General features: G+C 40.3%; 2 protein-coding genes and 1 pseudogene across 3 annotated transcripts in view; 1 reads left to right on the top strand and 2 right to left on the bottom strand.

The window, feature by feature from the left end:
• Positions 1–35: 35 nt before the first annotated feature.
• DAP3 (death associated protein 3) lies at positions 36–27,940 on the bottom strand. 2 transcript variants are annotated; one of them, XM_068540982.1, is made up of 14 exons: positions 27,660–27,940; positions 25,199–25,283; positions 17,489–17,540; positions 12,999–13,121; positions 11,463–11,564; positions 8,621–8,729; positions 7,163–7,255; positions 6,385–6,515; positions 5,614–5,694; positions 5,367–5,525; positions 4,587–4,646; positions 4,006–4,095; positions 1,343–1,460; positions 36–405 (listed from the first exon to the last, which is right to left on the bottom strand). In XM_068540982.1, the coding sequence occupies exons 2-14, from the start codon at positions 25,252–25,254 to the stop codon at positions 320–322; spliced, it is 1,260 nt and encodes a 419-aa protein (XP_068397083.1). In that variant the 5' UTR covers positions 25,255–25,283; positions 27,660–27,940; the 3' UTR covers positions 36–319. The 2 variants fall into 2 exon arrangements, with proteins under 2 accessions (XP_068397083.1, XP_068397084.1); XM_068540983.1 differs by lacking the exon at positions 25,199–25,283.
• LOC137761332 (small ribosomal subunit protein uS2 pseudogene) lies at positions 18,930–19,893 on the bottom strand (annotated as a pseudogene).
• The window catches only part of ASH1L (ASH1 like histone lysine methyltransferase), a 209,302-nt gene continuing 209,122 nt past the window's right edge, over positions 27,821–28,000 (top strand). Inside the window, exon 1 of the mRNA XM_068540958.1 lies at positions 27,821–27,907. The gene's annotated coding sequence lies outside the window, so the exon portion shown is untranslated. The remainder of the gene's footprint in view (positions 27,908–28,000) is intronic.

The following is a 28,000-nucleotide window of genomic DNA, read 5'->3' as shown; positions in this document are numbered from 1 at the left end:
AAGGCTCTTTCCATCTTATAAATATAACACAACACTTTAAGAAAGATACTTAATTTAATTTTTTAGGAAAAGCTACATGATTATTTAAAATGTGAAAACCACAACTAATAAACTGATGTTAGTTTCAGGACATCTTATTGCCACCACAGTCACATCACAAGGAACCCACTGCAACGAAGGTTGGGAGCTGACTGCAGTCCTGTCCGATCCCATAGGTGCACGTGCCTGGCTGCTCTTCTTGTGTCCTGCAGGACTCCCCCATCTGATTGGGTCCATTAGAAGAAATGCCATTGTCTTCCACGTACCTTGTGACCATGGCTTAGAGGTAGGCACAGAGCCGCTCCAGCTGCCCGGGATTCCTATTACTTAGGAACAGCAGCTCCTTCTTCCCTTCTTCTGTATGAGCTAAAATGGAGTCAAACACAGATAACTGGCAGTTTTCTCCTGTAGCATTGTGTTACTTAGCAAATTCTGTAGTCAAAGGCTATGTTATCCAGATTACATTCTGATATAATTAGCACTCCCAAAACCTCACTTCTAGGCCCTTTATTCCACCCCCCAGTATTATTTTTTCTATGCATAATTTCCTTTTCTGTCTCTATTCCTCCAACCAGCATCTATCTCTCCCTCTGTTTCAAGACTATCCTCTGGACTTTAAGGACTCTGTCCAATCTCTCAAACCGCCTTTTAGAAATCTCCCCATTGTGCCTCCTAACTCATCATGCTGCAGCTGCTTTATACTCTTCCCCCTATTCCTTTAATAACCTATTTGCAGCTAATTCTCTATTACCTAGTGACAGAACCACCTTTATTTTTCCCCTACACCCCGCCCCCCAACACACCCACACCCACCCAGCACTGAGGGCAAGGGTTAAATGAGCAGCTGGAACACTTTCATCTACAAATACTAGGACAGGTATAGCAAGGATTTGGTTTGGTGCTGGAGTAGCCTCTCACACAGCATCAGTTGTTCTGGGGGTGTCCCAGCGTATGAGCCTCTCAATCCAAGTGTGTTGAATGATGAATAAATGTGACAGTCAGAGTGTGGCAGCAACCCAATCACCTGGAAACTGCCAGTGGCTGGGTTCGGTCTCACCTCCTCTGTTAGCATGAGCATCTTATTCTAGACTAACGTGAGAATTTTAGGGAGAGATATAATGTCTCTTGTAAATCAAACTTTAACCAACCCCACACCTTCTGTACCATCTAATCAGCCAGAAAGAAGTCAAGATAAAGGGGAAAAAGATGAAGTACAAATTACAGGCTGCTGCTGAGGGAAGAAGAGATCAAGGCTCTGACTCAGTGGGATTCTTCTGTGAGAGGAAAAAGCTAAGCAACTGACCTTTCTCATGTTGAAGCCAATTGTTCTCCAAATAATAGTGAATACAACTTTCAAATTCCTTTGGGTTATAGTTGGAAACCAGGATGGGAATAAAGGGATCCAGGGCGTCAAATCCTTCCTGGAGAAGAAAAAGGATAAAGATACAGTATTCGTTAAGTGACAAATCAGTGTTTATTTAAACACTTTGAGGATAAGGTCTTTGATTTTGTTCTATTCTCCTCTACTCCACATTCTCTGGGGCTGGCTACCCTTGCTCTACATGGCCACAAATATACTTAAAAAAGAGAGAATGCTTGAGGCCAGGGGCGGCGGCGGGGGCAGGGGGACGGGGAATGCCACTTATCTGAGAGTGTACACACATAATCGTATACGTGTTTAAATTTTTTTACAGTTCTAACTTCAATAGTCAACAACAGTTTTGATAGTTCATATACTCAAAAAAATTAAACAAAATGACAAGGATGGGGGAAAAGATCCTATTATAGAATATAAACTAAAACAAATGAATCAAACTGTATTTCAAAGTTCAAACATAACACTGAAGGGAGGAGGGAAACTAACCCAAACTAACTTCTGAACAGAATATTTGAACGAAAGACCCTTAGGCTAAAGATAAAAACTGCTCTAAAAGATATTGAGCCTAAATAAAACAGAAGTAAAAAAAAAAAAAATTTGCCCTCTAGTTCGCAGCTTATTTATCTAGAGGCAAGGGTTAGCAATTCTGAAACTATTTTTACTATAATCTAAGATTGAGCTAATATGTAAATACACTGTGAATGAGAGATTACCGTTGGAGAAGAGGGTTACAAATATGGAAAGGGCGAAGGATACAGTGAATGCCGGGATGCTAGCCTGGAACTAGAGGTATCAGATTCATGGTTTTTTAATATAGAGAAACAGATACAGATGTGTGTGGATGTGTATATATAAACACATATATGCATATAGCACATGTACATGTATGTTTGTATATATGAATGGTGCATGTATCTACTTACTAACTCTGCTGGAGGGCCTAGAAGAAGTGACACCCACATCCCAGTAGCAGTAAGTATACCTAGCACTCAGGTCTTGGTTTCTAAATACCATTCTCCTCTAAAATGAACCAAAGCTCCTTGAAGAAATGGCTGATTTTAGGGCTGGGGCATGGAAAGTACATGATGAGTCGTCTGGAACATATTCTTTTTTTTTTTTTTTTAATAACTTTATTTTTGGCTGTGTTGGGTCTTCGTTGCCGCGCGCGGGCTTTCTCTAGTTGCGGTGAGCGGGGGCTGTTCTTCGTTGCAGTGCGCAGGCTTCTCACTGCGGTGGCTTTTCTTGTTGCGGAGCACAGGCTCTAGAGCACAGGCTCAGTAGTTGTGGCACGGGCTTAGTTGCTCTGTGGCATGTGAGATCTTCCCGGAGCAGGGCTCGAACCCGTGTCCCCTGCACTGGCAGGCGGATTCTTAACCACTGTGCCACCAGGGAAGCCCTGGAACATATTCTTGTGCCAAAAATAAAGAAGTGCTTAGAAATGATGGGGACAGAGGAGGAAAGGTAGGGAGAAAAATGATGGGGACATGTTAAAGGGACATAGAAGCCAGCTTGAAGGGCTCCTACTGGCCAAATCTGGGATAACTTAAGTAGCAAAATAAATAATGAGAGTAATTATTTAATGGGTTCTAAACCCATTAAATAAGAATTCACATGTCTATGTTGAAACAAATACATAAATACATAAGGGAGAAAGGAAAATTCTTAAATATAAGAGAGGGCCAACTGATACATTTAGAAGTTATGGTGGAGCTAGAAAATATCCATCTTGCAATTATCATGATAACTGATTTAGGGAAGAATCACCGATGGAAACTAAAACTAGTAAAGGGAAGTTTGAGAAGTAAAAGGATATTTACCTAGTCTCAAAGTATATCTCCACAAGATACTTATTCATTACAAAAGGAAAAGGTAACTTTACTGAGGAGAAATGAGGTGGAGAGCACCTTAACTAAGTGTTCAAAGTTTATATTGCCAGTAACAGGAGAAATAAGTTCCATGTGCTTTCTGATATTATGCACTGCGAAGACACAATATAACTTCTAACATCACATATAATCAGGAAAAAACATCAGACAACCCCATAAAATAACCCATAAGATAACTAGCATGTACTCTTCAAAAATAGAGATATAAATATTAAGGTTATAAAAGACAAAGACTGAGGATCTGTCCCAGATTAAAGGAGACTAAAGACACTTGACAGTTGAGTGCGGTGCATTATCCAGGACTTTCTTTTCCTGTAAAGGACACTGGGATAACTGGCAAAATCAGAATATACTCTATAGATTAGGTAACAGTCAATGTTAACTTTCTGATTTTGATAACTGTGCTGTGGTTATACATTAGAATATCTTTGATTTTAGGAAATATGTATTATTTAGAGATAAAAGAGGGCATCATATCTCAGGTTACTGTCACATAATTCAGGAAAAATAAAAGACGGAGAGAAAGAGTAAAGCAAACATGGTAAAGTGTTAACGATTTTAGAAATCTAGTTGAAGTCACAGAGGAATACCATTTTTCTCCAAGTCTGAAATTATGTCCAAAAAAAAAAAAATATATATATATGTATGTATATTTAGACAGAATGACTATCTAAGGGTAAACAAATTTTCCAGTGATTTGACCTTTCCCAGCAACTCCTGGGGCAGATAGGCTTTCCGGGGCTTAAAGAGAGACCCAGTCTGGCTCACAGTCAACACAATGGCGCCTCCTTGCTGAAAGAAAGGAGAAAAAGCTGAATTTGAAAAAGACAGAAAAATGCATTTTAATCATCTGCAGATTTTTTTTTTTTTTTTTTGCCATATGGTGGTATTGCAGTGTGATCTAGCACAGTTAAATGGCAACTAAATTGATCATTAATTCTCGATTTGACTCTGACAATAAATTGCTATATGATCTTAAATTTATCAAAATCCTTTCCAAAGTTGATAAGAAATAAAAACACCTTGAACAACTGCAGCAAAGTGAAATTATGCCAATATTTCAAAAAAAATGGTTTTGAATAAGCGTACTACAGTCAAGTGGAAAGATAAGAAACCAAATATATAGATTTAAAACTTGGTACAGTTATGAGAATTAAATAAGATATAAGAACTTTCTGTCCATAAAATTAGAGACCGGTAAGTATTAGCAATGAGGCAGTTGAACATCTTTAAAACGAAAATACATTTCTTTCTGAAATCTGTTAAGCATCAAATGCACTCACCCAATCATTTTTCACCATTTTCCTCAGGTTGTAAATAAATGCTAGTTCTTCTGGGGCAATCTGCACATCGGTCAATGTGTGAGACAGAGGTGAGAGGGAGGAGAAAGGGAGAAAAGAGGGAGAGAAGAGAACATTACTTGCTCTGCCCGGATGCTCCCCTGAGATATCTGCACTGACAACAACTAGAAAATCCTCAACTGGGAAATCCCTGGAGGTCCATTGGTCAGGACTTTGCGCTCTCACTGCCGAGGGCCCGGGTTCAATTCCTGGTCAGGGAACTAAGATCCCACAAGCTGTGCTGTGAGGCCAAAAAAAAAAAAAAAGAAAAAAAAGAATCCTCAACTACTACATAATCACAGTACCTGAAGGTACCTCTGGAATAAGCTACATGGCCACTGCTCCTCAAACTGCCATGCTTCTGGAGATTAAAAAACAGTTACCAAGGGAGAAAATACCCACTGCCCCAACCCACCCCCTTCCTTGATGCTTCTGATCATCGTCTCTGCTTAGACCAGAGAACATCATTTTGAAAAGAGAATAGAAAGAAAAAAATTGACAAAGAAAGAAAACACAGCTTTTGTTGTCATGCTCTTGGTATTCAGTGGATGATGGAATATGGCATCATCTTCTCCTTCTGATACTATTTTCACTATACATCTTATTTCAAATATTCCAAGGCAAGAAAATATACTGCATGGTCTAGAAGGCTATGTCCCAGCCTACGTATATGATGGTTTCTGAAATCAGAGAAACCAAAATAGAGAAACTCAGTTTTCCTACCGGGCTTTTATCTTCTCTTTTCAGTGTGGTCCTTCCCCAGAGAGCATTGACTCCATCCACTGCCACCAGGAGGCGAAAAATACCCAAAGAACTTTGCCTCTTTAGCTCTTTGAGCACAATCCCAGCTGCATCTGTGGCATTCCTCACCCGCATTATGCCCTGTAGGGAAAGAGAGACAGTGGCTTGCAGTCCTACAAGAGGCTGTCTCTGGTTAGACATAGTACACGTTCAGTGTCTTTTTTTATACCTGTTCAACTACTTCTCCCAGAGGACTGCCTTTCTCAGTGCTTTCTCGCTTATTCCAGACATACTTCTCTTGAACTTTTATCTAAAAATAAAACAAAGACCAAAAAAGGCCACTTAGCCTAAGGATAAACCCATCCCTAGCTAAGAAGGTAGGGTAGGAGGCTAAGGTTATTAGGAGTCTATTTTCATCTATTTTTCAAGCCTTGTAAGAGAGCTCAGCAGGGAAGTGAATGCTTTCTAGCCCATTTCTGCCTGGAGCTTAAAGAAACACACACAAAATAGTAAGGGATTGTGACTAAAAAGGCCCAGGATGAAGCCTTGGCACCTGCATTTTTAACAAGCTCCTAGGTGATTCTAACTTATATCCAGAGTTGAAAATCCCTGGCCTAGAGACTGTATGCAAGAATCACTAGAGAATAATTTTACGAATATGTTTCTGGTACCTAAAAGATCTAATCTGGAGAAAATTATGTAGTTGAAATGTGTGTTAGAGGATTTTAGGCTGTCACCTTGGAAAAGTCAATGAAGCAATCTGGACTTCACTTTGCTACCCACCAGATGCGACCAGCTTACTGCTGCCTCTTTATTTTACATGGATAAATGAGTTTCAGCGTATGAACTCACTGTGAATAAAATGTATGAAAGAAATACAAAATGGTATAGTTATCCCAACTACAATATTAGTTCTCCATAGTCTACTGGTACTCAGGGCACAAAGAAGATAAAAATCTTAAAAGACTGTAGAGCACCAAACTTCTGGGAGTCTAGTCACCTGACTCAAGAAATGCTCATTTGCAGTTTTGAAATTCTTCAGCCAGGTTGAAGCCTCTAAAGGTTGATCAAAGCGCTGTTTGTTGTAGGTGGACTGCAGAAGATCCCGGCAGTTTTTCACCCAAAGATGAGCTAATCAAAAGGCAGAAGAAAACGAACTAGGCAGGAACTGACTATATTCAACTCAAAATACTCTATGCTTCTTTAAGTTATGGAAGATGACTTTAGTTTCCCACATATATTTCTTAAAGCCTTCTTGCTTCAGAGGTTTACTTTTTGGTCTGGTCCATCTTAGATTAAATATTATCATTACACACAATACACAAATAAATGGATTAAAGGTCACCTCAGCTTCCTGGCAGTTTTTAAAGACAGAAAATGTGGATGCAAACAACACTGAACAAAAAACAAGGAGGGATATATGCGAAGTATGAGAGTTTAAGTTTTTAAGATCCATGCTGACAACCTAGAATACTGACAAACAGTACCATGTCAAAGGCTCTGTGGGTACTCAAAGTTGTTGGCTGATGGCAATAAAGCTTGTGGTGAACACTAAGGTGGGAGTTTATGCTCTTGGGCATTACCTATCAAAGTGAGGATTGCTGCGCCAAAAAATACTTCATTCTAATTATCAAAAGGTTCCAAAACCAACTCAGACCAGCCTGTACCTGGAGCAAAGACCTCTCCCTTAGTTGTCAGAGCCCTGTCAGAAAATTGAAGCCACAATGTTACCACAGTAACAGAATAACTAACCCCAACATAGTGAGGGAAGTTCTTACCATCTGGAATATGTAGTATCAGCCAATCCTGTCTTGCACAGAAATGAATAACATGGCAAAGACTGAGGGTTTTTCCTGTTCCCTTCTCGCCATCTAAAGCACTTGCTGTTAAAGAAAACACCACCTTCCAGCGGTTGGGACTCTGCGCTCCCAACGCGGGGGCCCCGGGTTCCATCCCTGGTCGGGGAACTAGATCCCGCATGCCGCAACTAAAAGATCCCGCATGCCAGAACTGAAGATCTTGCATGCTGCAAAAAAGATCACGTGTGCTGCAGCTAGGACCTGTCACAGCCAAATAAATAAATAAATAAATATTTTTAAAAATAATAAATTTATAAAAAAAGAGAAAGGAATAGTAGTTTCATTTTTCTCACCAGGAATTGATTTAGGAATGGATGTGTGACGTAATTCTGGGCAATATGAAATGAGGGAATGTCTGATGGAAGCTTCTGGGAAATTTTTCTTTGTTTTAAAAAAAAAGAATGCAAGAAAGGAATGTTTACTTTTCTGGCCTTTGGACATGGCTCTGTGAAGATGAGATGTTTGGAGTTGCTGCAACCATTTTGTCAACATGAAGAAATCAACCTGGAGACAAAACCTAATATGGTGAGGATGACAGCAGAAAGATTAAAGGAATCTGAGTTCTCTCTTTTTTAAAAGAATATTTATTTGTTTGTTTTGGCTGCGCCCGGTCCTGGTTGCAGCGTGCGGGGTCTTTAGTTTTGGCATGCCTGCGGGGTCTGGTTCCCCGACTGGGGATCGAGCCCAGGACCCCCTCACTGGGAGAGCAGAGTCTTACCCGCAGGACCACCAGGGAAGCCCTGGAATCTGAGTTCTTGATGACCTCAATGAACTGCTGAAATAACCAAACCTGAGCCTAAACCTGATGTTCCTGTTCCTTAGGCAAAAATCATTTATTACCTAAGCCATTTTGAGTTGGACTTTCTTCTTACTCAACTGCAAATGAAGCATCTTAAGTGATAAACTAAAACAGGAGAAGCACAACATGAGATGAAGAATTGGGTCATTTTAGAGATGAGCCACCAAAAGCTGGAGTATGTTAATAGGCTATTTAATATGTTCACACCTAATTCTTTTAAAAAAAGCTGTTTTGACAGTACCACTAAAATAGATTACTTACATCTTTTAAATTTAGGACTGCAAAAATCTCCAATTAGAGCAAGGAGTAAAAGAAACAAGTTCCTGAGGAAAATAAATTTTGTCAATTTTCAAAATATTAGAATTTTCATGCACTCTTATTACAGGAGTGTCAATTCTGACTTAACCCCTTCTGGCTAAAAATAAAGGTATTTTCTTAATTAAAAAAAAAAAAAAAGAAAAAGAAAACACCACCAAAAGGGACACTTCGACTGTCAACAAATAAAGCATTTCTTCTTTTCCCACATTTGAGGGAGGAAAGCATTGGCTCAGATAGCCCAGGCAAGCAGGAAAGGATACAGAAAACGTATCGTACAGCTGGATGAGCAAAATTGGTGTTTTTCAGGTAATGCAGAAGCTCTAGGGCTGGTCTCCTTACCATCAGGCAAGCTTCATTGAATGTCTTCACCTAACAAAACAGGGAAAGAGGAAGGAGAGGGTGGGGTGTGGAACTTCTAGCCTGTTCTTGGTAATATACACTGAGTCCAACATAGCAACCATAGCATCAAATTGCCTATTTTTCATTTATTCAGTTAGGAAAGGTTGGTATTGAATTTGAAAATTTAGCCATGTAATTTAGCTAAGAATTAAAACACATTATCCCGCACCAAGTGTATAACAGTCAACTTTTGATTATTTCTGTAAATGAAGCACAGATATTATATCAGTTAATTGAAATTTACAAATAATCCAGACATAACTATGTAAACTACTTAAGGTTGATATAAATATTAAAAGCATGTAAAATGCTTAACAAAGCATCTGACACATGGTAAGCATCAAATAAATGTTAATTCTTTTAAATTTATTTTTAGCTAATTCTTTTTTTAAATTAAATTTAATTAATTTATTTATTTTTGGTTGCACTAAGTCTTAGTTGCGGCATGCAGGATCTTTCGTTGCGGCACGCGGGCTTCTCTCTAGTTGTGGCTCGTGGGCTCCAGAGTGCTTGGGCTCTGTACTTGCGGCACGTGGGCTCTCTAGTTGTGGGGCAGAGGCTCAGTAGTTGCGACGCGTGGGCTTAGTTGCCCTATGGCATGTGGGATCTTAGTTCCCTGCGTTCCCTGCATTGGAAGGCAGGTTCTTAACCACTGGACCACCCGGGAAGTCCCTTTAGCTAATTCTTATTACTGTAACCACCTAGACTTCTCTCTAGAACTTATATACATACCAGCTCAGGAGCAGGTGCGACCAACTGCACCACAGCTATGAGGCCATACCTGACACCACCAGTATACAGATACACCAGAGAACTGACACACAAAATTCATTCCCTTTTTGCCACCAGGAATAATTTGGTGGAAAAATTTGGGAAGCAGTGATATGTATGAAAATGATTTGCAAATAAAGTATTTAATAATGTCTACTGATAAGAATAAATGCCTAACAAATACTACTCACAAGTATATCAGATAAGGATTAAGACAGTGTTGGTATTTTTTTTTTTAAAGTATTTTTTTTTTAAACGTTTCTTTAATTAATTAATTTATTTATATTTATTTTTGGCTGTGCTGGGTCCTCGCCTCTGTGCGAGGGCCCTCTCCAGTTGCGGCGAGCGGGGGCCACTCTTCATCGCGGTGCGTGGGCCTCTCTCCGTCGCGGCCTCTCTTGTTGCGGAGCACAGGCTCCAGACGCGCAGGCTCAGTAGTTGTGGCTCACGGGCCTAGTCGCTCCGTGGCATGTGGGATCTTCCCAGACCAGGGCTCGAACCCGTGTCCCCTGCATTGGCAGGCAGACTCCCAACCACTGCGCCACCAGGGAAGCCCCAGTGTTGGTATTTTTTAAAGAAATCCTAACCAAACAATTGAATTGGAGAAGAACTTTGACAGGTAAGTTCAAACTTAATGGAAAGTGAAACCTTCAAAAACATGATACAGATATTAAAACAGAAATGCCGTATTAGGCAATATGACAGTACTAAAATACACAAACAATGGTGAGGGAGTTGGCCTTTACATAAATGGAAGTTATGGAAAGAATGTATGAGTAATTCCCTCCAAAGCACTGGTGGTTAACCATTCTGAAAGCAACCTGCAATAGTTCAAGTTAGGCCCTCAGAACCATGTTAGAGATTGTACTATGAATGTCTTGGGACAGTTTAAAGTGATGATTTCTTCTGACCGTGTCCCATTTCCAAACTTAACAAAATTTTTGATGACAAGCTGTCTATGGCCTAGAATTAGCCCCTTTACTGGTGTCTCATCTAATTTCTTGAAATAAAACACATTGAAGAAATGACATCCTCTGGTTTCTAAGCTAAAAATCACCTGCACAGTCAAGTTTGATATTTCAATAAGAAGGAATAATTTCTGAGGCTGAAACTAATTGAGCAGGAATTAGCCAAAAGAACCAATTTCCCCAGGGACTTCCCTGGTGGTCTAGTGGGTAAGATTCCATGCTCCCAATGCAGGGGGCCTGCGTACGATCCCTGGTCGGGGAACTAGATCCTGCATGCATGCCACAACTAAGAGTCTGCATGACACAACTAAGACCTGGCACAGCCAAATAAATAAATAAATAAATAAATGTTTATTAAAAGTGTTAAAAAAAAAGAACAAATCTTGCCAATAAACTCTGCTTGCAGTTAACTATGAATTCTTTCAATGGCTATAAAGCAACCCAAGATTACATTCTTTGGGTTGAGTTTATGACCACAAAACTACATTTTTCTGAAAACCCATGAGACTGAAGAAGAACAATGAATGATGCATCTAATCCAAATATCATTTCTATTTGGCTCAAAAATATATTATGTTTTCGCTTTTCCACACATATAAACTATTTTCATGATATTTTGCTAAGGCAAATATTAAATTCATTTTTAACAATTATTTGACATCTAAAGTTTCTAGAAATCTGTTGGGTAACACAAGGAAAAGAGTGGAATATTATTTATTTACTTAAGAATATTTTGCCTGGCTCCAAAAAGGATTTAAAGAGGTTAACTGCAGATAAGCATTTGCTTAAAGTAATTATAACAACAGCACTATTCACAAAAGATAATCAATAGCTCTATTTATCTGTTTTGTTTTTAAGATTCAAATTAAATCTTTTATAGTTTTCTACTCATTTAATTCCACCCCTCTGCTATCAACAGCTTGTGTTATAAGCTCCCTCCAATTCCCTCCCCTGTTTTGAGCACCTGCATTACAAAGCGAGGAGGCAGGCCATGGGGGAATACAGTCTTCAGATCTTGGAAGGATATGTTGTAGTGCTGACCCTCATGCTGCTCCCCATGCTTGGCCTAGGAAATAAAAATGCAAACAGGTATAATGGATAGAGTGACAAAGACTTTGAAAAAGTGTCAAGGGCCTTCTAGACTGTAGTGAGGAAACACTTCTCTCTCAGAGCTGGAAAAGATATTCTTTCATTTCTTAGACAAAAAATGCTCACTGTTGTCCCCAAATCCACAGTGTATATATAAAGCTGATGTTGGCCTGAATGATGAAGCCAGTTGCTCGGCAACATAAACCCTAGATGTGGAAGGAGCAGAGACAAGTCTTGCCATCTGGATTCTTCTGTGCTGTGCATAGAGATGATCCAGTCACGTGACAAGATCATCTGCATGCCACTGTTGCCATAGAAACCTCGGAGGAACTGGCAGATAAAGGGACTACAATTACAGGGAAAAGCTGAAAGGCAATTCAATGACTTCATTCACTTATTCTATTTCATTCTGTGCTTGTGAAAGTAGATGAACGCTAGAGACATAAATAAAACACACCCGGCTGAGATGGCGTTTTGGGTAATGAGTTATTTTTTTCCCTTCCACAAGCACAGCATATGTTAAGATGGGGCAACTCAGAGGGCAGGGGTAGGGACAAAAAGGGAGAGAAAAGCTATTGGTTCCCTTCACATTTAAGCACAGACCATACAACTAATTTCATTTATAAGAGGCAACAATAATACTGAGGAAGGAGAAATCAGCATTTAGCCTAATGGGACCTGAAATAGAAAATGCAACACTGGATACTGCTGGAATCCTGGTTTCTGCCGATAAACTTCACTTTAAATGCTGCTCTTGTCAACAAATCAAGTTAGTTCCCTCTCCAGACACTAGGAAATCCACTTAGAAAGGTGGAAGATAGTACCAGATTGGTTATTAGGAAAACTATGTGGTCCCAGGCAAGTAAGTTGATTTTGTTAGGATTCTCCGTACCAGGGTTGGTAAACTATGGCTGGCTACCCATTTTTGTAAATAAAGTTTTACTGGAACACAGCCAGGCCCATTTGTTTATGGCAGAGCTAAGTAGTTGTGATAGAGATCACTTTGGCTCATATGCCTAAAATATTTACTATATGGTTCCTGTAGGAAAAGTTTGCCAACCCATCATACACTAAGATCAATAATAACTACTAAATTTAACTTCTAAGGAATTGAGTAGTTAAGTATTTACTAGGTACCTAACTCTATACCCAACAAAACCCTTGGCACAAAGTGAGTTCAATGGTAGGAATTAAACCAAAACAGATATGGACTGACCTGTCTGAGCTATGTTACCATGGTATCAGATAGGGATGGGGAAGATCAGGGTTCCAGAATGCTGTCTCAGGTACTGTCTGACTATATGTAAAAATCTGCTTAGCTTCTTTCAGTTTCAGTTTTTCTTATGTGTCAAATAATGGCAATACAAATTATAAGTCCTGAAAAAAACCCATATACACATTAGCAACTCACCGGATCATTCTCACTGGTGCGGGAAATAGCTCTGGGACTCTCAATTGCAACCTGGTTATCCAGGTGAGCAGCAAGGCACTGGGGTGCCTGGGTCCCTATGTGCAAAAAACGTCCAGGGTCCAACTATAAAAGAAACCATTTTAGTGTTTTACAATTAATAGGCTTTTTATGCTTGCTACAACACTGAGGTTTTAAGCCATATCTGCAACAGGGAAAAATATCACTAACATGCATTTTAGTTTTATGTAAAACAGATCCTTGTTATTATTTATAATTCTCTAAGTCCAATCACATTATTCATACTCTGAATCTGTTCCAGCTTGTGTTGCTATGTCTGGGCTCTGTCCATATGGAAACAATTCCGTTAGAGATTGTTCAGGAGCACAGCTCAGCCATTAACAACCTAACTCAGGAAACTTCATTTAATGCTCTTGCCTACAGTGATGAATGGTGGCCAGTATTGTACAATTCCCAGCTGTCTAGTAATCCTAGTCACCTCAGTTATTAGGGGATTAGTGCAATGTTCCTATTTGATAGGTATAATTACACTCCTTGCAACAATTTTCTTGCTAGCTGTGCCCTGAAATAAAGAATCTTTCATTAAGGACGTGTAATGAGGGAGTGAGTAAAGCATCCAGCTAAGTGAATAAACTGCTCTACAGGCAAGTCAGTGAACTGCACATGGAAACCTCAGAACTGGGAAAGGTATGGGGAAGAGGATGAGATTTCAGGAGATAAATCTGAGAAAATGCTAACTGGAGAACTCCCAAGCTGAGTTTAAGGATAACAGGCCTTGTGTATAAGTGAAAAGATGCCAGTTACAAGAGAAAGATTAGAGTATGAATCCAGTAGAATGAGGAAAACAGGGTTGTGAGAGATGGCTGTAGAAAGGGAGCTGCTCGCTAGGTCAATAGATAGTATGAAAGCTGCCTGTATTTATATTTAGTCTCACCAAGCAGCTTCGTGAGTCCAGAAAATGTATATTATTTTTGTACTACCTCTCATAACACTTATACCCATTTAACAAGACCTTTGACTCCCTGACAACTTTTTAACTGGTATCTTTAAATCTTTGACTCTTCATCTTCCACGGTCCAGAAGATTTGTCCTCCCAAATAGGTTTAACCTTCAGCTAATCAAAAAGTTTGGATGGTTCCCTATTAATGTCAAAATAAGTCTCAAAGTCCTTAGCATGATAATTAAGGCCACTGCTATAAGTTCAACCTACTTTTCTAGTCCCACTCCTTTATAAACGCTATACTCCAGCCAGCCAACCATGCTAAAACATGTTATTCACTTTCATGCCTTTATATTTCTGCTCATTCTACTTCAGCTTCCCTCTCTCCCTATTTAAATCTTACTCATCGTTTAAGACTCACCTCAAATGTCATATCCTCTGTGAGGATTTGCCAGACACCTCCAGGCAAAAGCAATTATCTTTCCCTCTCTATAGATAGCACTTTCTTTGTATTGCATGCATTTTTACTCTGCCTTGAACTACATTCATGGCTTTTGTTAAATGAGTACCTATAAAATGCTAGGCAACAGAGTGTTATACACACATTATTTTTGAGCCAAGAATCCTAGAAGATAGGTAGAATATTATGCTGTTTTCTTATGAGGGAAATCAAAGTTCAGGGAAGTTAAATAACTTTGTCTAAAGTCACAGAGTTGGTAGGGGATGAAACCAGAATTCAAATCCAAGTTTGTCTGACTCCAGAATCTTTATCCTTTTTATCGCATCATGTTATCTTACACACAAGTTTGTCTCCCATTTTAGGCCACACACACTTGAAAGAGAAGGGATCAGGTTTTATTCATTTTTGTATCTCCTTCTCCAAGTACCCCATGCACCACAAATACTTCATACTTGTGCCCTGGAATAAAAAAATCTTTCTTAGAGACATGATGAGATGGGGGAGTTTGTAAAGCATCCAGCTAAGTGAGAGTAAACTGCACTACACTGCCACTCAGTGAACTGCACATATAAACCTCTGAACCAGAATTTGCAATATTTAATGTAAAGTAATAGGGTAAAGTAATACAGTTGCTCCAACATTGTCTGCGAATGCAGAGACACCAATGTTTATCACATGTACTCTATACCTCCCAGCCTCCCTTGCAGAAAGATTGGGGTCACATGATTAGTTCTGGCTAATGAGCTATCAACAGAAATAACTTGGGTCAATTCTAGTCAGAGCCAGTTAAGAGTGGGTATAAATTCTCTTTTTTCTCCTGCTGTGGCAACCTTAAAACCTACATGCTGAGATGGCATCCCAAGATGACAAAACTGCATCCCTATGTCTATCCCCTCCCATATTTGCCTGTAAACCATTTTTTTTGGCAGCACTGCACAGCACGTGAGATCTTAGTTCCCCGACCAGGGATCGAACCCGTGCCTCCTGCAGTGGAAGTGCAGATTCTTAACCACTGGACCGAAAAGGAATTCCCTCCCTGTAAACCATTTTGGAAATATAGCAACATCAAGAGCAAAACAAAACATATACACACAACACAAACAATATCATGTGCTGAGTTAAGCCAATGAGAATTCAAGGCCTGTTACCTCCATAGGATCTGAACAATACACCCTACAATGTTCTCAATTCTACGGGAGAGAAAGCATCATGTCTCTAAATAAAGTAGCAGTCAAGTGGAAAATTAAAGATATTCAAGGACCACAAGGTGGTGCTATTTCTACAAGAAACCTATGACTTTTTAGTTAAATGTTTTTTGCAGCAAATTAAAAGCTAGCAAAATGGATTCCTTACTTCTTCGTGTTATATATGGCATCACCCAGCTAGTCTCTTGTCTCCAGGGAAAACAACCATATGTACAACTGCCTGTGCACCGTTCCAGAATGAAAATCATGCAGTTCTTGAAAGAAGGGCATTCACGAGCCTATAAAGGAGGTTACTCTAAACTAATCTACAAAAAGCATAAAATCTTCCCACTGACATTTCTCTATACTTTGGACTCAGGTCTTTCTTGTCTGCTATAAAGGAAGAAGAAATTGTAGCCTTTTAATATAATAAGTTGGGGCCAAAATCCATCCCTTTGTTGATCTTTGCTTTTTCATATTGTTTTATAAAAATGGGTTATTTTATGTACATAGGTTTGTCATGAATCCCTGGAAAAAAGGTGAATCCTATAAGAAGAAGGGCTCCTTTTTAAGGAAATCTAATCTGTAATTAAATGATCAGATGGAAGTGACTAAGACCTTCCAGCTCAGTTCTCATCCTTTAAGATATAACTCTGGGAGAATTTCCTCTGGACCCTACTAATCCAGGTTAGGTGCTTCACCATGCTATGACAATCATTTATTCATGATCCCACTACTGGACTTCGAGGTCCTGAAGAAAACATGGACCATAAAATGCAATACAGCACAGTGGTTAAGGCCACAGGCTTTGAAGTCAGACAGACCTGGTATCTAGTCTGGGTTAGACAACTTCACAGCGTGTTACCTCAGGCAAGTTACTTAGCCTTTCTAATCCTAAATTTCTGCATCTGTGAAACAAAGATATTACCTACCTCAGGGGTTGATCATGAAGATTAAGAGAAATAAAGCACTTAGCACAGTGCCTGGCACATAATGAATGCCCAAAAAATAGTAACCACTGGGACTTCCCTGGTGGCACAGTGGTTAAGAATCCGTCTGCCAATGCAGGGGACACGGGTTCGAGCCCTGCTCCAGGAAGATCCCACATGCTGCAGAGCAACTAAGCCTGTGCACCACAACTACTGAGCCCATGCTCTAGAGCCCATGAGCCACAAGTACTGAGCCCGTGTGCCACAACTACTGAAGCCCGCGTGCCTAGAGCCCGTGCTCCGTGACAAGCCCACGCACTGCAAGGAAGAGTAGCGCCTGCTCGCCGCAACTAGAGAAAGCCCGTGCACAGCAACAAAGACCCAACACAGCCAAAAATAAATAAGTTAATTTAAAAAACAACATCAAAAAAACCAAATAGTAACCATTATTAGTGAAATGAGTCATCTTAGAGTCCTGAGTATCTGCCATAAGGAAGGTACTGAAAAACTATTTGCTAAATAAATGAGAGAATGAAGTAAAGCAACAGAATAGTCTTTCTTACATATGATTTTATTATTTTAATCAACTATCAGAAATCGGCAACTTATTTTTTTTTAAATACTTCATGAAGGGATGACAATCATTGACCCAACTGGAGAATAATAAAAGTTAATAAAGATAACTGCACTTAAGCTTATTTATCTCCTTTAAAAAATGTTAGTTCTCCTACGATAGGGTAAATTCCCAAGTGCAACTATTCTACTAACACCTGTTATTGGATTTTTAGGGCAGTTGGGAGTGAAGTGTATGGGCAGAGAAATGGAATTGTGACTGTCCTTTTGAGCAAAACTAGTCAGCTGAAGTTCTCCAGAGCATTTTATTCTGGATACAATCAATCCAGAAAAGAAATCCACCTAAAGACAGTTTACACAAAGCACTTAGGTCAGTCAGGACTCACCTTATGGACCCTGGAGATAAGCCTTGTCATTCCTTTCAGCATTATCCCTGCACTTTAAAAAAAAAGTGAAAAGGTAAGCCACAACTGGGAAAAGATATTTGCACAATGGATTAGTATCTAGAATAAATAATGCCTTTAAACTGATTTAAAAAATGAGCAGAAGACACGAACAGATATTTCACAGAAAAGGGAATACAAATGGCTAGTAAACCCATGGAAAGAGTTCAACCCTTATGACAAATCAGGGAAATGTAAATTAAAACCACCACAATGAGATACCATCCACAACCATCATATTGAGAAAAATGCAAAAGACAACAGCAAATGTTAAAGAGGCTGTGAAGCACTGGGAAGTTTCCTATACTGTCAATGGAATTATAAATACAAATATCTTGGAAAACAAATTTGACATTATCTGTAAAGTTGAAAATGTACATGTCTATGGCCCAGGTATTCTACTCCTTCGTATTTATTTTAGAAAAACACATATACATGTACACTGGGAAATATGTATCACAATGTTCATAGTAGTAGAATATGAATTATCAAAACTGTAAAAAGCCCAAATGTCCATTGATAGAAGAGTGGATAAACGGAGATATGGTCATGCAATGGAATGCCATACAAAAATAAAAAGAATAAACTGCAGTTACATGTAGGACATAGATGGATCTCAAAAACTAATACTGAGTGAAAACTGTAATATACAGAATGATATAATTTATATGAAACTCAAAAACATAAATCCTAATTATCTGGAGAATACACATATATGTAATAAAACTGAAAGAGAGAGGCAAGAGAATGATAAGCACACATTTAGAATAATGCTTACCCTTAGGGAAGAGGTAAAGGGACAAGATTGGGGCAGGGCACACAAAGGAATTGTAATGATCTATTTCAAATGATGGATAATAGATATGAGTATTTATTATTTTTATACCATGTGTGTTATATTTATTCATTTGTATGTTGGAAGTATTTAACTTAAAAACCCTAATCATGTGGGAGCTAAAAAATGTTTAAAATACTTAAATGCAACTCTCAATATTCACTAGTAGATAGCATAACTAAATCAAATCTCCAGGTAATCACCTACTTCATTTTGGCTAATAATTTTCACCTTTCTTACATCCAAAATCTTTAAAGCAGCAGCAACAACAGTGTTACACCTGTTTATTCAACAGTAACAACAACAACAGAGTCGCACCCATTTATTCAACACTTACTGAGGGCCTATTATGTGCCAGGGCCTGTGAATAAGATGGTGAACAAAGCTGTTCATTTCCTGACCCAACAGAGCTTATAGTATGGTTAAGAGATGACACAAACTCCTCTGAATTCTATCTCCTTTTAGTTTTCAAACTTACTATTTCTCTTTTAGAAACTGCTTATTTTCCCATCAACCTCTTTCCATTTTAAGAGTTTGTGGAAGAACAGCTTAAGACCACTCAGTGGTTGTTCCTACTCATTCAGTGGCCTGAGCAGTGGGAGCTGCAAACCAGGCTTCAGTGGCAGGCTGAGCACTCCAGTCTTCAGCAGGGAACTGCTGAATAGGCACAGGGAGCACCTGCACACCTTCAGACCAGTCAGCCACCTCAGGTTGAGCAGCAGTGAACTTAGGAGCTGGAATGGTCCATTCACCCTGAAATTCCTCCTTGGTCACAGTCTTCTCAGCTGCCGCCTGCTCTTCCTTTTCAATCTCTTCAGGATCTCTGTAGAAGTAGAGATCAGGCATGACCTCCCATGGGTGTTCATGGGAGATGGTGCCATGCATGCGCAGAACTTCACATCAGACTCACTGAGTGAGCTCCCTTGTTGTTGCATGGGATGGCAATGTCCACATAACGCAGAGGAGTCTGTGTTACACAGAGTAATGGTGGGAAGGTTAATGTAAAAGGCCTCTGTGAGAGACTGGTCAGCCCTGGGATCAGTAACCACCAGAAGTCTCGGCTCCCGGAAGGCTGCCTGGATCGGGTTAGTGAAGCCTCCGGGAATGAAGCGGCCAGCAATAGGAGTAGCTCCAGTGGCAGCAGCAAACTTCAGCGCAGCTTGCTGGAGGATATGACACTGACATCAGCTGGGTTTTCAATGGCAACAATGGCACCAGCTGCCAAGAGAAGCTTCTCTCAGGTTCTCTTCAGATTTATCATGTAGATGCCATCACTGTTCCTTTTGTAGATGTACTGTTCCATTTGGAAGTCAAGGTTGGTGCCACCTAAGTGGGTTCCAGCTGCAAGAAATTTGAGGACATCCCCCTCCTTCATTTGCAGGACATCAAGGGCTCCGGACATTGTGAAAGTTTCCCTTTAAGTTACAATGGGAATCCAGAACAATGCCGTAGGGACCCCTGTCTGGGTAGCGCGGAAAAGGCAAGTTTACTTTTTAATAAAGATGCCAAAGCATTCCTTAATTCAGTCATTCAAAAATGTGTTTTGTGCTTTCATGTGCCCACACTATACAGACTACACAGTGGCATGGTCTCTACTGGCCTGCCTCACATTTACATGTGGGATTGCAGGGCTCCTTTGCTGTGTTTGAAAACCAAAAGTTCTAGAGCAGCAGTTCCCAAAATGAGTTTGGTGAATACTAACTAGTCATAAAATGCACCAATGTTCTCTGGCCAAAGAAATTTGAAAATGCTATATAGTTATTCACTTCTTGAATAATTATAATATATGCACATATTCACACATTTAAAGGCTTTGGGGAAAACTATAGTTAAGAGACTTCATTTTAATCCAAATTTACTTGGCCTTGGAACCCTTGGAACTCCCGTTGTTGCAAAATACTATTAATAACATCCTCCTGGCTGCTAGTGGAAGGGCTGCTGCTGTGGAGTAAGGTGGTGGCTGTGAGCATGTGCCCAGGCGTGAGGATGAATTCTACTAGGCCACAGGCAGGGTTGAGGTCCCCTCTGTTCCCTGTTCTTCAACGGTTCTCCTTAGTTCTGCCTTACACTGCCTCTACTGCTGTCCACCACTGCCCAACGCCCACCACCACCACCTGCTGCCTAATCCAACTGTTCAGAGAAGAGCTAACAGAGCAAGTCTAAGACTGCTGTCCTTAGAAAGGCCTGCTTGCAAGGTTGCCCCTTAGCTGGTGTCTGGGAACTTGGATTTCAGGAGAGTTCCCACCACTCCCAGAACTGGTAAGAGTGGGTCACTGTGCCTCAACTATTTATACAAACAACATGGTTTACATTAAACACCTGCTTTCCTTCTGGGAGTCTGGAAATTTACTACATGCGAGGCTGTTAATGACTATATGACCAGCCCCAATAAAAACCGTGGGCACTGAGACTCTGTTGATAGTTTCCCTGGGTGGCAACATTTCACGTGTTGTCACAATTTTTTGCTGAAGGAATCAAGTGTGTCTAATGTGATTCTACTGGGAAAGGACTCTTGGAAACTTATACCTGGTTTCCTCCAGATTTTGCCCAATGTGCCTTTTCCCTGTGCTGATTTTGCTCTGTATCCTTTTGCTGTAATAAATCATAGCTGTAAGTACGACTATGTGCTGACCTCTGAGTCCTCCTAGGGAATCACAGAAACTGGAGGTAGTTTTGGCAACCACTGACACAACCACCCAGTGCCCAACACTACCCAGTATCAATCTCTACCTTATACCCACCATCACCTGGCACCCAACACCACCATCTTTGACCAGCTCAATTTTCTTAACCCCAGTTCTTCTCAATCCTCCCCTATTTCAATTACCTCAACTCCCTGCCTCCAACACTGTCCTCCCCGATCCGTGACCAGCTAACTCCCATACCAATTCTAACCCTCTGTATCAGCTGATTTCCAACCCTAAGCCCTCTACCCAACCTCAAGTTTCCCAACTCCCAAACTATTCAGGACCCCAATGCCACTCCAACAGGATCTGGCCTACCCAATCCTGCTCCCCAGATCTTCTCAATGTGCCCTGGTACAACCACTATTATGAGACAGCTGTGGGCTGCAGCTCTGGAAGGAGGTAGTGTCCTAGAAAGAGTGGGTGACATGGTCCTGAGGTCACTACTTCCTCCAGGTATGCCTGTGGTCATTGAAGCCATTACTCTGGCTATGTTTTAGAGATTATGGGAAATGCTGGTCAGGAAAATGTGACCAGCTTTCCATCTTCTATCCTGTCATCTTGTATCCATATTACAACATTGGGCCTACCAGCCTCCATCCTTGAACTTCTCCAATCCATCCTTTCCACTGAAGTCTGGCTCTTAAAACCCTTCAATATTTTCCTACTGCTTTTAAAGGTAAATTACATACATACACACACACACACACACACACACACGGCTTATATTACAGAAAATACTTTAAGAAAAAAGGGGGGTCAGTGAATCTCAAAAGTCTGATCTCAAAGCAGACAATCCAGACTAAACCGCATTTTCCATGTTCTTTAAAATACCTGTAAGTAGAAAAAAATCCTATTGACAGGTCAAATGAAAGCAGAAGAATGGAGTATTTGCTCATTCTACATTCCAAGACATATACAAATCAGGGCACTGCAAGAAAACGGTTCAAAGCCACTAATACTATGAAAAAATTGAGTAATGATTTCTCCTTTCGGTTTTTTCATATCCTTTGAATGTTGATTTGCAGAGTACAAGTTAACCACATTGTAACTGGAAGGCAGATAAAGGACAGGTTTCCTATTAAAACTGACTGATGGTACAAGATGAAAAGAGTTATGGAGATGGATGGTGTGATGGCTACACAATAATGTGAATGTATAATATCATGGAACTATACACTTAAAAATGGTTAAGATGGTATATTTTATATTATGTATATTTTACCACCATAAAAAAAAAGGGAAAAAACAAACCAAAATAAGACTGATGGTTAAAATTAAAGATAAATAATTTTCTCAAGCCTTCTAGGAAGATGAAGAAAAAAATTCTCAAAGATATCATTAAAATACTTCTCTAATATTGTTCAACTGCCATCATTCTGAGACTCTACCTGTTGTCTATTTCTACTGTTTCAAGGAAGAAAAGTCCTCCCTCCAATCCCAGTCATTCTTTGTTTAAAGTGTGGATAGGGACTTCCCTGGTGGTCCAGTGGTAAAGAATCTGCCTTACAAGTCAGGGGATGCGGGTCCGATCCCTGGTCAGGGAACTAAGATCCCACGTGCTGCAGGGCAACTAATGCCACGTGCCTCAACTAGAGTCTGCGAGCCGCAAATTACAGAGCCCACGCGCTCTGGAACCCGCAAGCCACAACTAGAGAGAAAACCTGCATGCCACAACTAGAGAGAAGCCCGCACGCTGCCACGAAGATCCCGCATGCCACAACTAAGACCCAACGCAGCCAAAAATAAAAATAAATAAATAAATAAATAAAGACAAATAATTCCTTAGTCTTTAAACCCTTTGAAGTGTTTTCAGGTACACTTGTAAGGGACATTTACTCACTATTGTATTTAAAGTTCTGTCACTCTTCTGACGAAACTTTCTGGCTAGTGTTAGAGCCCTCTTTCTTTAAAAAGAAAAAAAAAAAGTATTGTCACATAGGCCAAGTGTACACTGAAAAGGAAGTCAGAAAAAGCCTGTACCAAACTTAGAAAGGTATCCCAAAGGCTATATGCTAACACTTCAGTGGTCACAGAAATCATAATTATTTTTTAAATTAAACATTTACTATTGAGATATTTACATATTCACAGGCAAGTGAAAGAAATAATACATGTTCCATGTATCCTTTACCCAGTTTCCTCCAATGGTAACATCTTGCAAAACTATAGTACAATATCACAACCAGGATATTGACCTTGATACAGTCAAAATACAGAACATTTCCATCACTTTAAGGATCCCTCAGGTTGCCCTTCTACAGCCTCCTGCACTTCCCTCCCACAACCCTCCCATTCCTTAACCCATGACAACCACTAATCTGTTCTCTATTTCTGTAATTTTTTCATTTCAAGCATGTTATATAAATGAAATCATACTGTATGCAACCTTTTAATATCGGCTTTTTCCATTCATCATAATTTTCTGGAAATTCATCTAGGTTGTGTGTTATATGCATCAATAGTTTTTCTTTTAATCCTGAGTACTATTCCATGGTATGAATGTGCCTGTTTGTTTAACCATTCATCCATTGAAGGACATCTGGGCTGTTTCCAGGTTTTGGCTATTACGAATAAGCTGCAATGAAACATTTGTGTACAGATTGTGTGAAGAGAATAAAATTCTTCAGGTTAAGGTGATCTAGTTCAAGAACTGAATTAATGCTACAATGATCTGAATAATAATAATATTTTTCAGAAATAGGCTCTAAATTAAGCAATTTATAGGCACTGTCTCACAACACAATCCTATGAAGTAGATATTACATCCATGTGAAAATAGGGATGGATAGACTAACTTGCCCGAGGATATATAGCCTAAAAGTGACAGTTCTGGAATTCAAACCTATGTTTGACTCTGCAGCCTTTGCCATTAGCCACTGTATATATTGTATTATCAATTATCAAGTGCCGGAACATTTCCACTGATGGGGAACTCACAAAGCAGTCCTGCTTTTATGGAAAGTTCTTTCACAATCTGAGGTGAAATGTCTCCTTATAGCTTCCATTCACTATCCCAGCCTTTCTCTTTGGTTTTACAAACTACCTTCCATGTGATAAATTGAAGGTAGTTATGTCCCCTATTTTTTCTTTTCCAGGGTAAATGTCTTCAGTTTCTCAAAGCATTATCATAGAAGTCCTTTATATTACTCATCAATAGTCTTCAGCTATCATCTTTTTCTTTATAAATAAATTTATTTATTCATTTATTTAATTTTGGGCTGCATTGGGTCTTCACTGCTGCACACGGGTTTTCTCTAGTTGCTGAGAGTGGGGGCTACTCTTTGTTGTGGTGTGTGGGCTTCTCACTGTGGTGGCTTCTCTTGCTGTGGAGCACGGGCTCTAGGCGCACGGGCTTCAGTAGTTGTGGCACACGGGCTTCAGTAGTTGTGGCTCGCGGGCTCTACAGTGCAGGCCCAGTAGTTGTGGCGCACGGGCTTAGTTGCTCCGCGGCATGTGGGATCTTCCCAGACCAGGGCTCGAACCCGTGTCCCCTGCATTGGCAGGCGGATTCTTAACCACTGCGCCACCAGGGAAGCCCTCACCTATCGTTTTTAGATTTTATATTTTCAAGTATAACTATTTTGTTATTCTATTATGGAAAATGTGTTGAGGCAAGGAATATGACTTTATTCGGAAAGCCGGCAGACCGAGAAGATGGCAGACTAAAGTCTCAAAATAACTCTTTTTTTTTTTTTTTTTTAATAAATAGAATCTGGGTCCCTTTCAGTTTATTTATTTTTTAATTAATTAATTAATTAACTTATGGCTGTGTTGGGTCTTCGTTTCTGTGCGAGGGCTTTCTCCAGTTGTGGCAAGCGGGGGCCACTCTTCATCGCGGTGCGCGGGCCTCTCACTATCGCGGCCTCTCTTGTTGCGGAGCACAGGCTCCAGACGCGCAGGCTCAGTAATTGTGGCTCACGGGCCCAGCTGCTCCGCGGCATGTGGGATCCTCCCAGACCAGGGCTCGAACCCGTGTCCCCTGCATTGGCAGGCAGACTCTCAACCACTGTGCCACCAGGGAAGCCCCTCAAAATAACTATCTTATCCAGGTTTGGATGCCAGTTTCTTTTATAGCACAGAGAAGGGGAGGAGATGAGGAAGTAAAAAGGCCATAAGTTTTGCAAATATCACCTGGAATGGCCAGCCTCGGGGAGGGGAGGTGTTAATTTCTTCTTTCTTGTAGCCATCCACAGGTGGACAGGGTCCGGATGTTTCCCTGAACAAAGGCACTTTGGTTTAACATTCAGGCAGAGGGGCAGGGTTCCCCGAGGCAGGCCATTATGTATAGACAGTATCCTTTTAGTGAACAAAAACAGCAGAAAGCAAAGGTTAAAGTAAAAGAAACAGATCCAACATGCACTGCTGCTGTTAACAAATTACCACAAACTTGGTGTCATAAAACAACACAAATTTGTCATCTTAGAGTTCTGTGGTTTAGAAGTCCAAAATCAAAGTGTTGGCAGGACTGTGTTCCTTCTGGATGCTCTAATAGAGAATCTGTGTTCTTGACTTCTCCAGGTTTTAGAGGTCGCCCTCTCATCTTCAAAGCCTACAACAGTTTGTCAAGTCTCTGTCCTACTGCCTCACTCTGACACTGAGTCTCTGGTCTCCCTCTTCCACCTTTAAAGAACTCTTGTAATTACAGTGGGTCTACCAGATAATTCAGGATAATCTCCCTATTTTCAGGTTAGCTGATTAGTAACCTTAATTTCCTTCTGCCACGTAACATAATGTGTTTACTGGTTCCAGGGATTAGGACACGGACATCTTTGGGGGGAACCATTATTCTGTTTTCCATACCTTCCTTGGTTCAAATAATTCAGGGTTCATTCATTCAATAAGGTCATTTTATTGAGCACTTAATATATTTTAGTCTCTGGTAGGCACTGGAGCACAAAAGAACTGAATACGATCTTATTTGTCTATACTTAGCTGACAATTCATGAATCAGTGCAGTTACCCAAAGCTAGTTAAAGGCAGAGACTGTAAGTAACTTTCTTTATATACAAGTGTAGTGGAATTCCATTAAAGGTGTTTTTCCTTTCTAGCATATGCAATTATGTTGCTAATGAGAAATTTACTATGAAGGCAACGTGGTATAGTGAAAAAAGTTAAGTTTTTAAGAGACAGGCAAATTGAAGTCTAAAGACAGTTACTGGACTTCTTTGAGCCTCAGGCTTCTCATCTGTAAAATGGGGGTAAGATGATCTATTTCAAAGTGTTGTATAAGGATTAAACAGGAACACAAGTTCTCTTGGCATGGTATTCCACAAATGTTAATTCTCTTTCTCGTCTCATATTTTAAGTATCTAACATTAATTTCAACATTTCCATGACTTGCTTTGCACTAGACTACAAAAGAATATAGTAGAAACGTTACACATAGTCCCTGCCCTCAAATTAAAAATGTTCTTGGTAGGGTAACACACCTGCATACATGACACAATTAAAAAAAGATCAGTGGCTCCTAAATGGCTCCATGAAAAAGTTGGGACTTAAGGTTAGGAAAAGCAAATATATAGTGAGGTAATTAAGGCAGATTTCCCTTTAAAAAAAAAAAAAAGCAAACAAATAAAACCTGATCCATATTTTGAAATATAATATGTTAAGGGGGAAATTTAGGAGTGTCTACTTGAACTTTAGAACTTGAATAGGCCTTTGAGATTAATCTAGTACAGTGATTTTCAAAATATTCCCAGATCCCTAGAAGTCCACAGATGTGAAGGAAAAGGGAAACCCAAGTGGATCCCTCACCTAATTTATTCGGCTTTGCTCACTGGGTGAAACTAACGATTACTGGAATAGAAGAAAGTTTTGGAATTATCTGTGGATTTTAATAGTCCATAGTTCTCCTGAATTCAATCATCAAGAAAAAGTAAATGTTCATGCAGAGTTTTGCGAAGCAAGTATCAGTAACCACGGAAATCTGACAGACCTGGTTTTGCACTGTTTTACCAACGATTTGGAAGAAAAGGACACAAACTACCAATTACACCCACAAACTTTATCAACATCAAGAGTACTGTGAACGATAACATTAACTCTCTGCACTTCCCCTGTGCCTAGGAGCTAATTCTACTATACACATATTTTATTATTTTACCACACACCAACCCTGAAGGCAGATTTGGAGTTAACTAATTTTTATGTTCAGTTTTTCGTTTCTTGTTGATAAGGAACTAAGAAAAATAACTTTCTGAAGGACACACAAGACATGGGAGATCGAGTCCAGACCTGAACTTGAAATATATGGTGTCCTTATCCTCTAACATAAGGCTGCCTAATGAGGTTGAAAATGCATCATCCATCCACGAGGTTTGTGTAAAAGTGCACAAAAACATCATCGCTTATAGACAATAGTGTGAAATTCGAAAATCTAAGCTGGGTTTAAAAAAAAAAAAATAAGGAAGAAAGAAAAAGCCGACCACTGAGCCGGTTCCTTCTTGGGTCCTAGGTCCGCAACACAGAGCCCGGAGGGAAGCCCCTTAGGAGGGCTGCCGGCCCTACTGTCCTCACTCTCTACCTCATGGAGGTTCGGAGTCCCGCTCCTTTCCCTCAGGGGTACAACCCCCGTGCCGGTTCACTTCCTCACCGAGAGTCGTGGACCAGCTCTCCCGACCCGGTAAACCGCAGACACTGTCAAATACCGTCTCCTCAGCGATCGTCCCGCAGCAGAGACTCAAGCTCGGGTCGTACGGCAGGAAGCTGCTCAACGCGCAGCCGCCGCGGCCTCCAACCACCGGCCAACGGAGGGGCGCTAGGCCGCCCCCAACCAGCTCACTGCGGCCGGGACGAGGCAGGGGAAGGGAGCCGCGGCGTCGCGGCGCCGCGGCCAGCGAGGTAAGTAGTCATAAGTGTCTATCCGCCACTCGGGGTAACTCCTGTCCTAACGGCAAGCTCTGCCCGCTTCGCCTGTCGTTTTCTCCCCCGCTT

This window comes from Eschrichtius robustus, chromosome 3 (assembly GCF_028021215.1).
Source record: "Eschrichtius robustus isolate mEscRob2 chromosome 3, mEscRob2.pri, whole genome shotgun sequence".
Classification (NCBI taxonomy): Eukaryota; Metazoa; Chordata; class Mammalia; order Artiodactyla; family Eschrichtiidae; genus Eschrichtius; species Eschrichtius robustus.
This window is presented reverse-complemented; position numbering and strand designations above follow the sequence as displayed.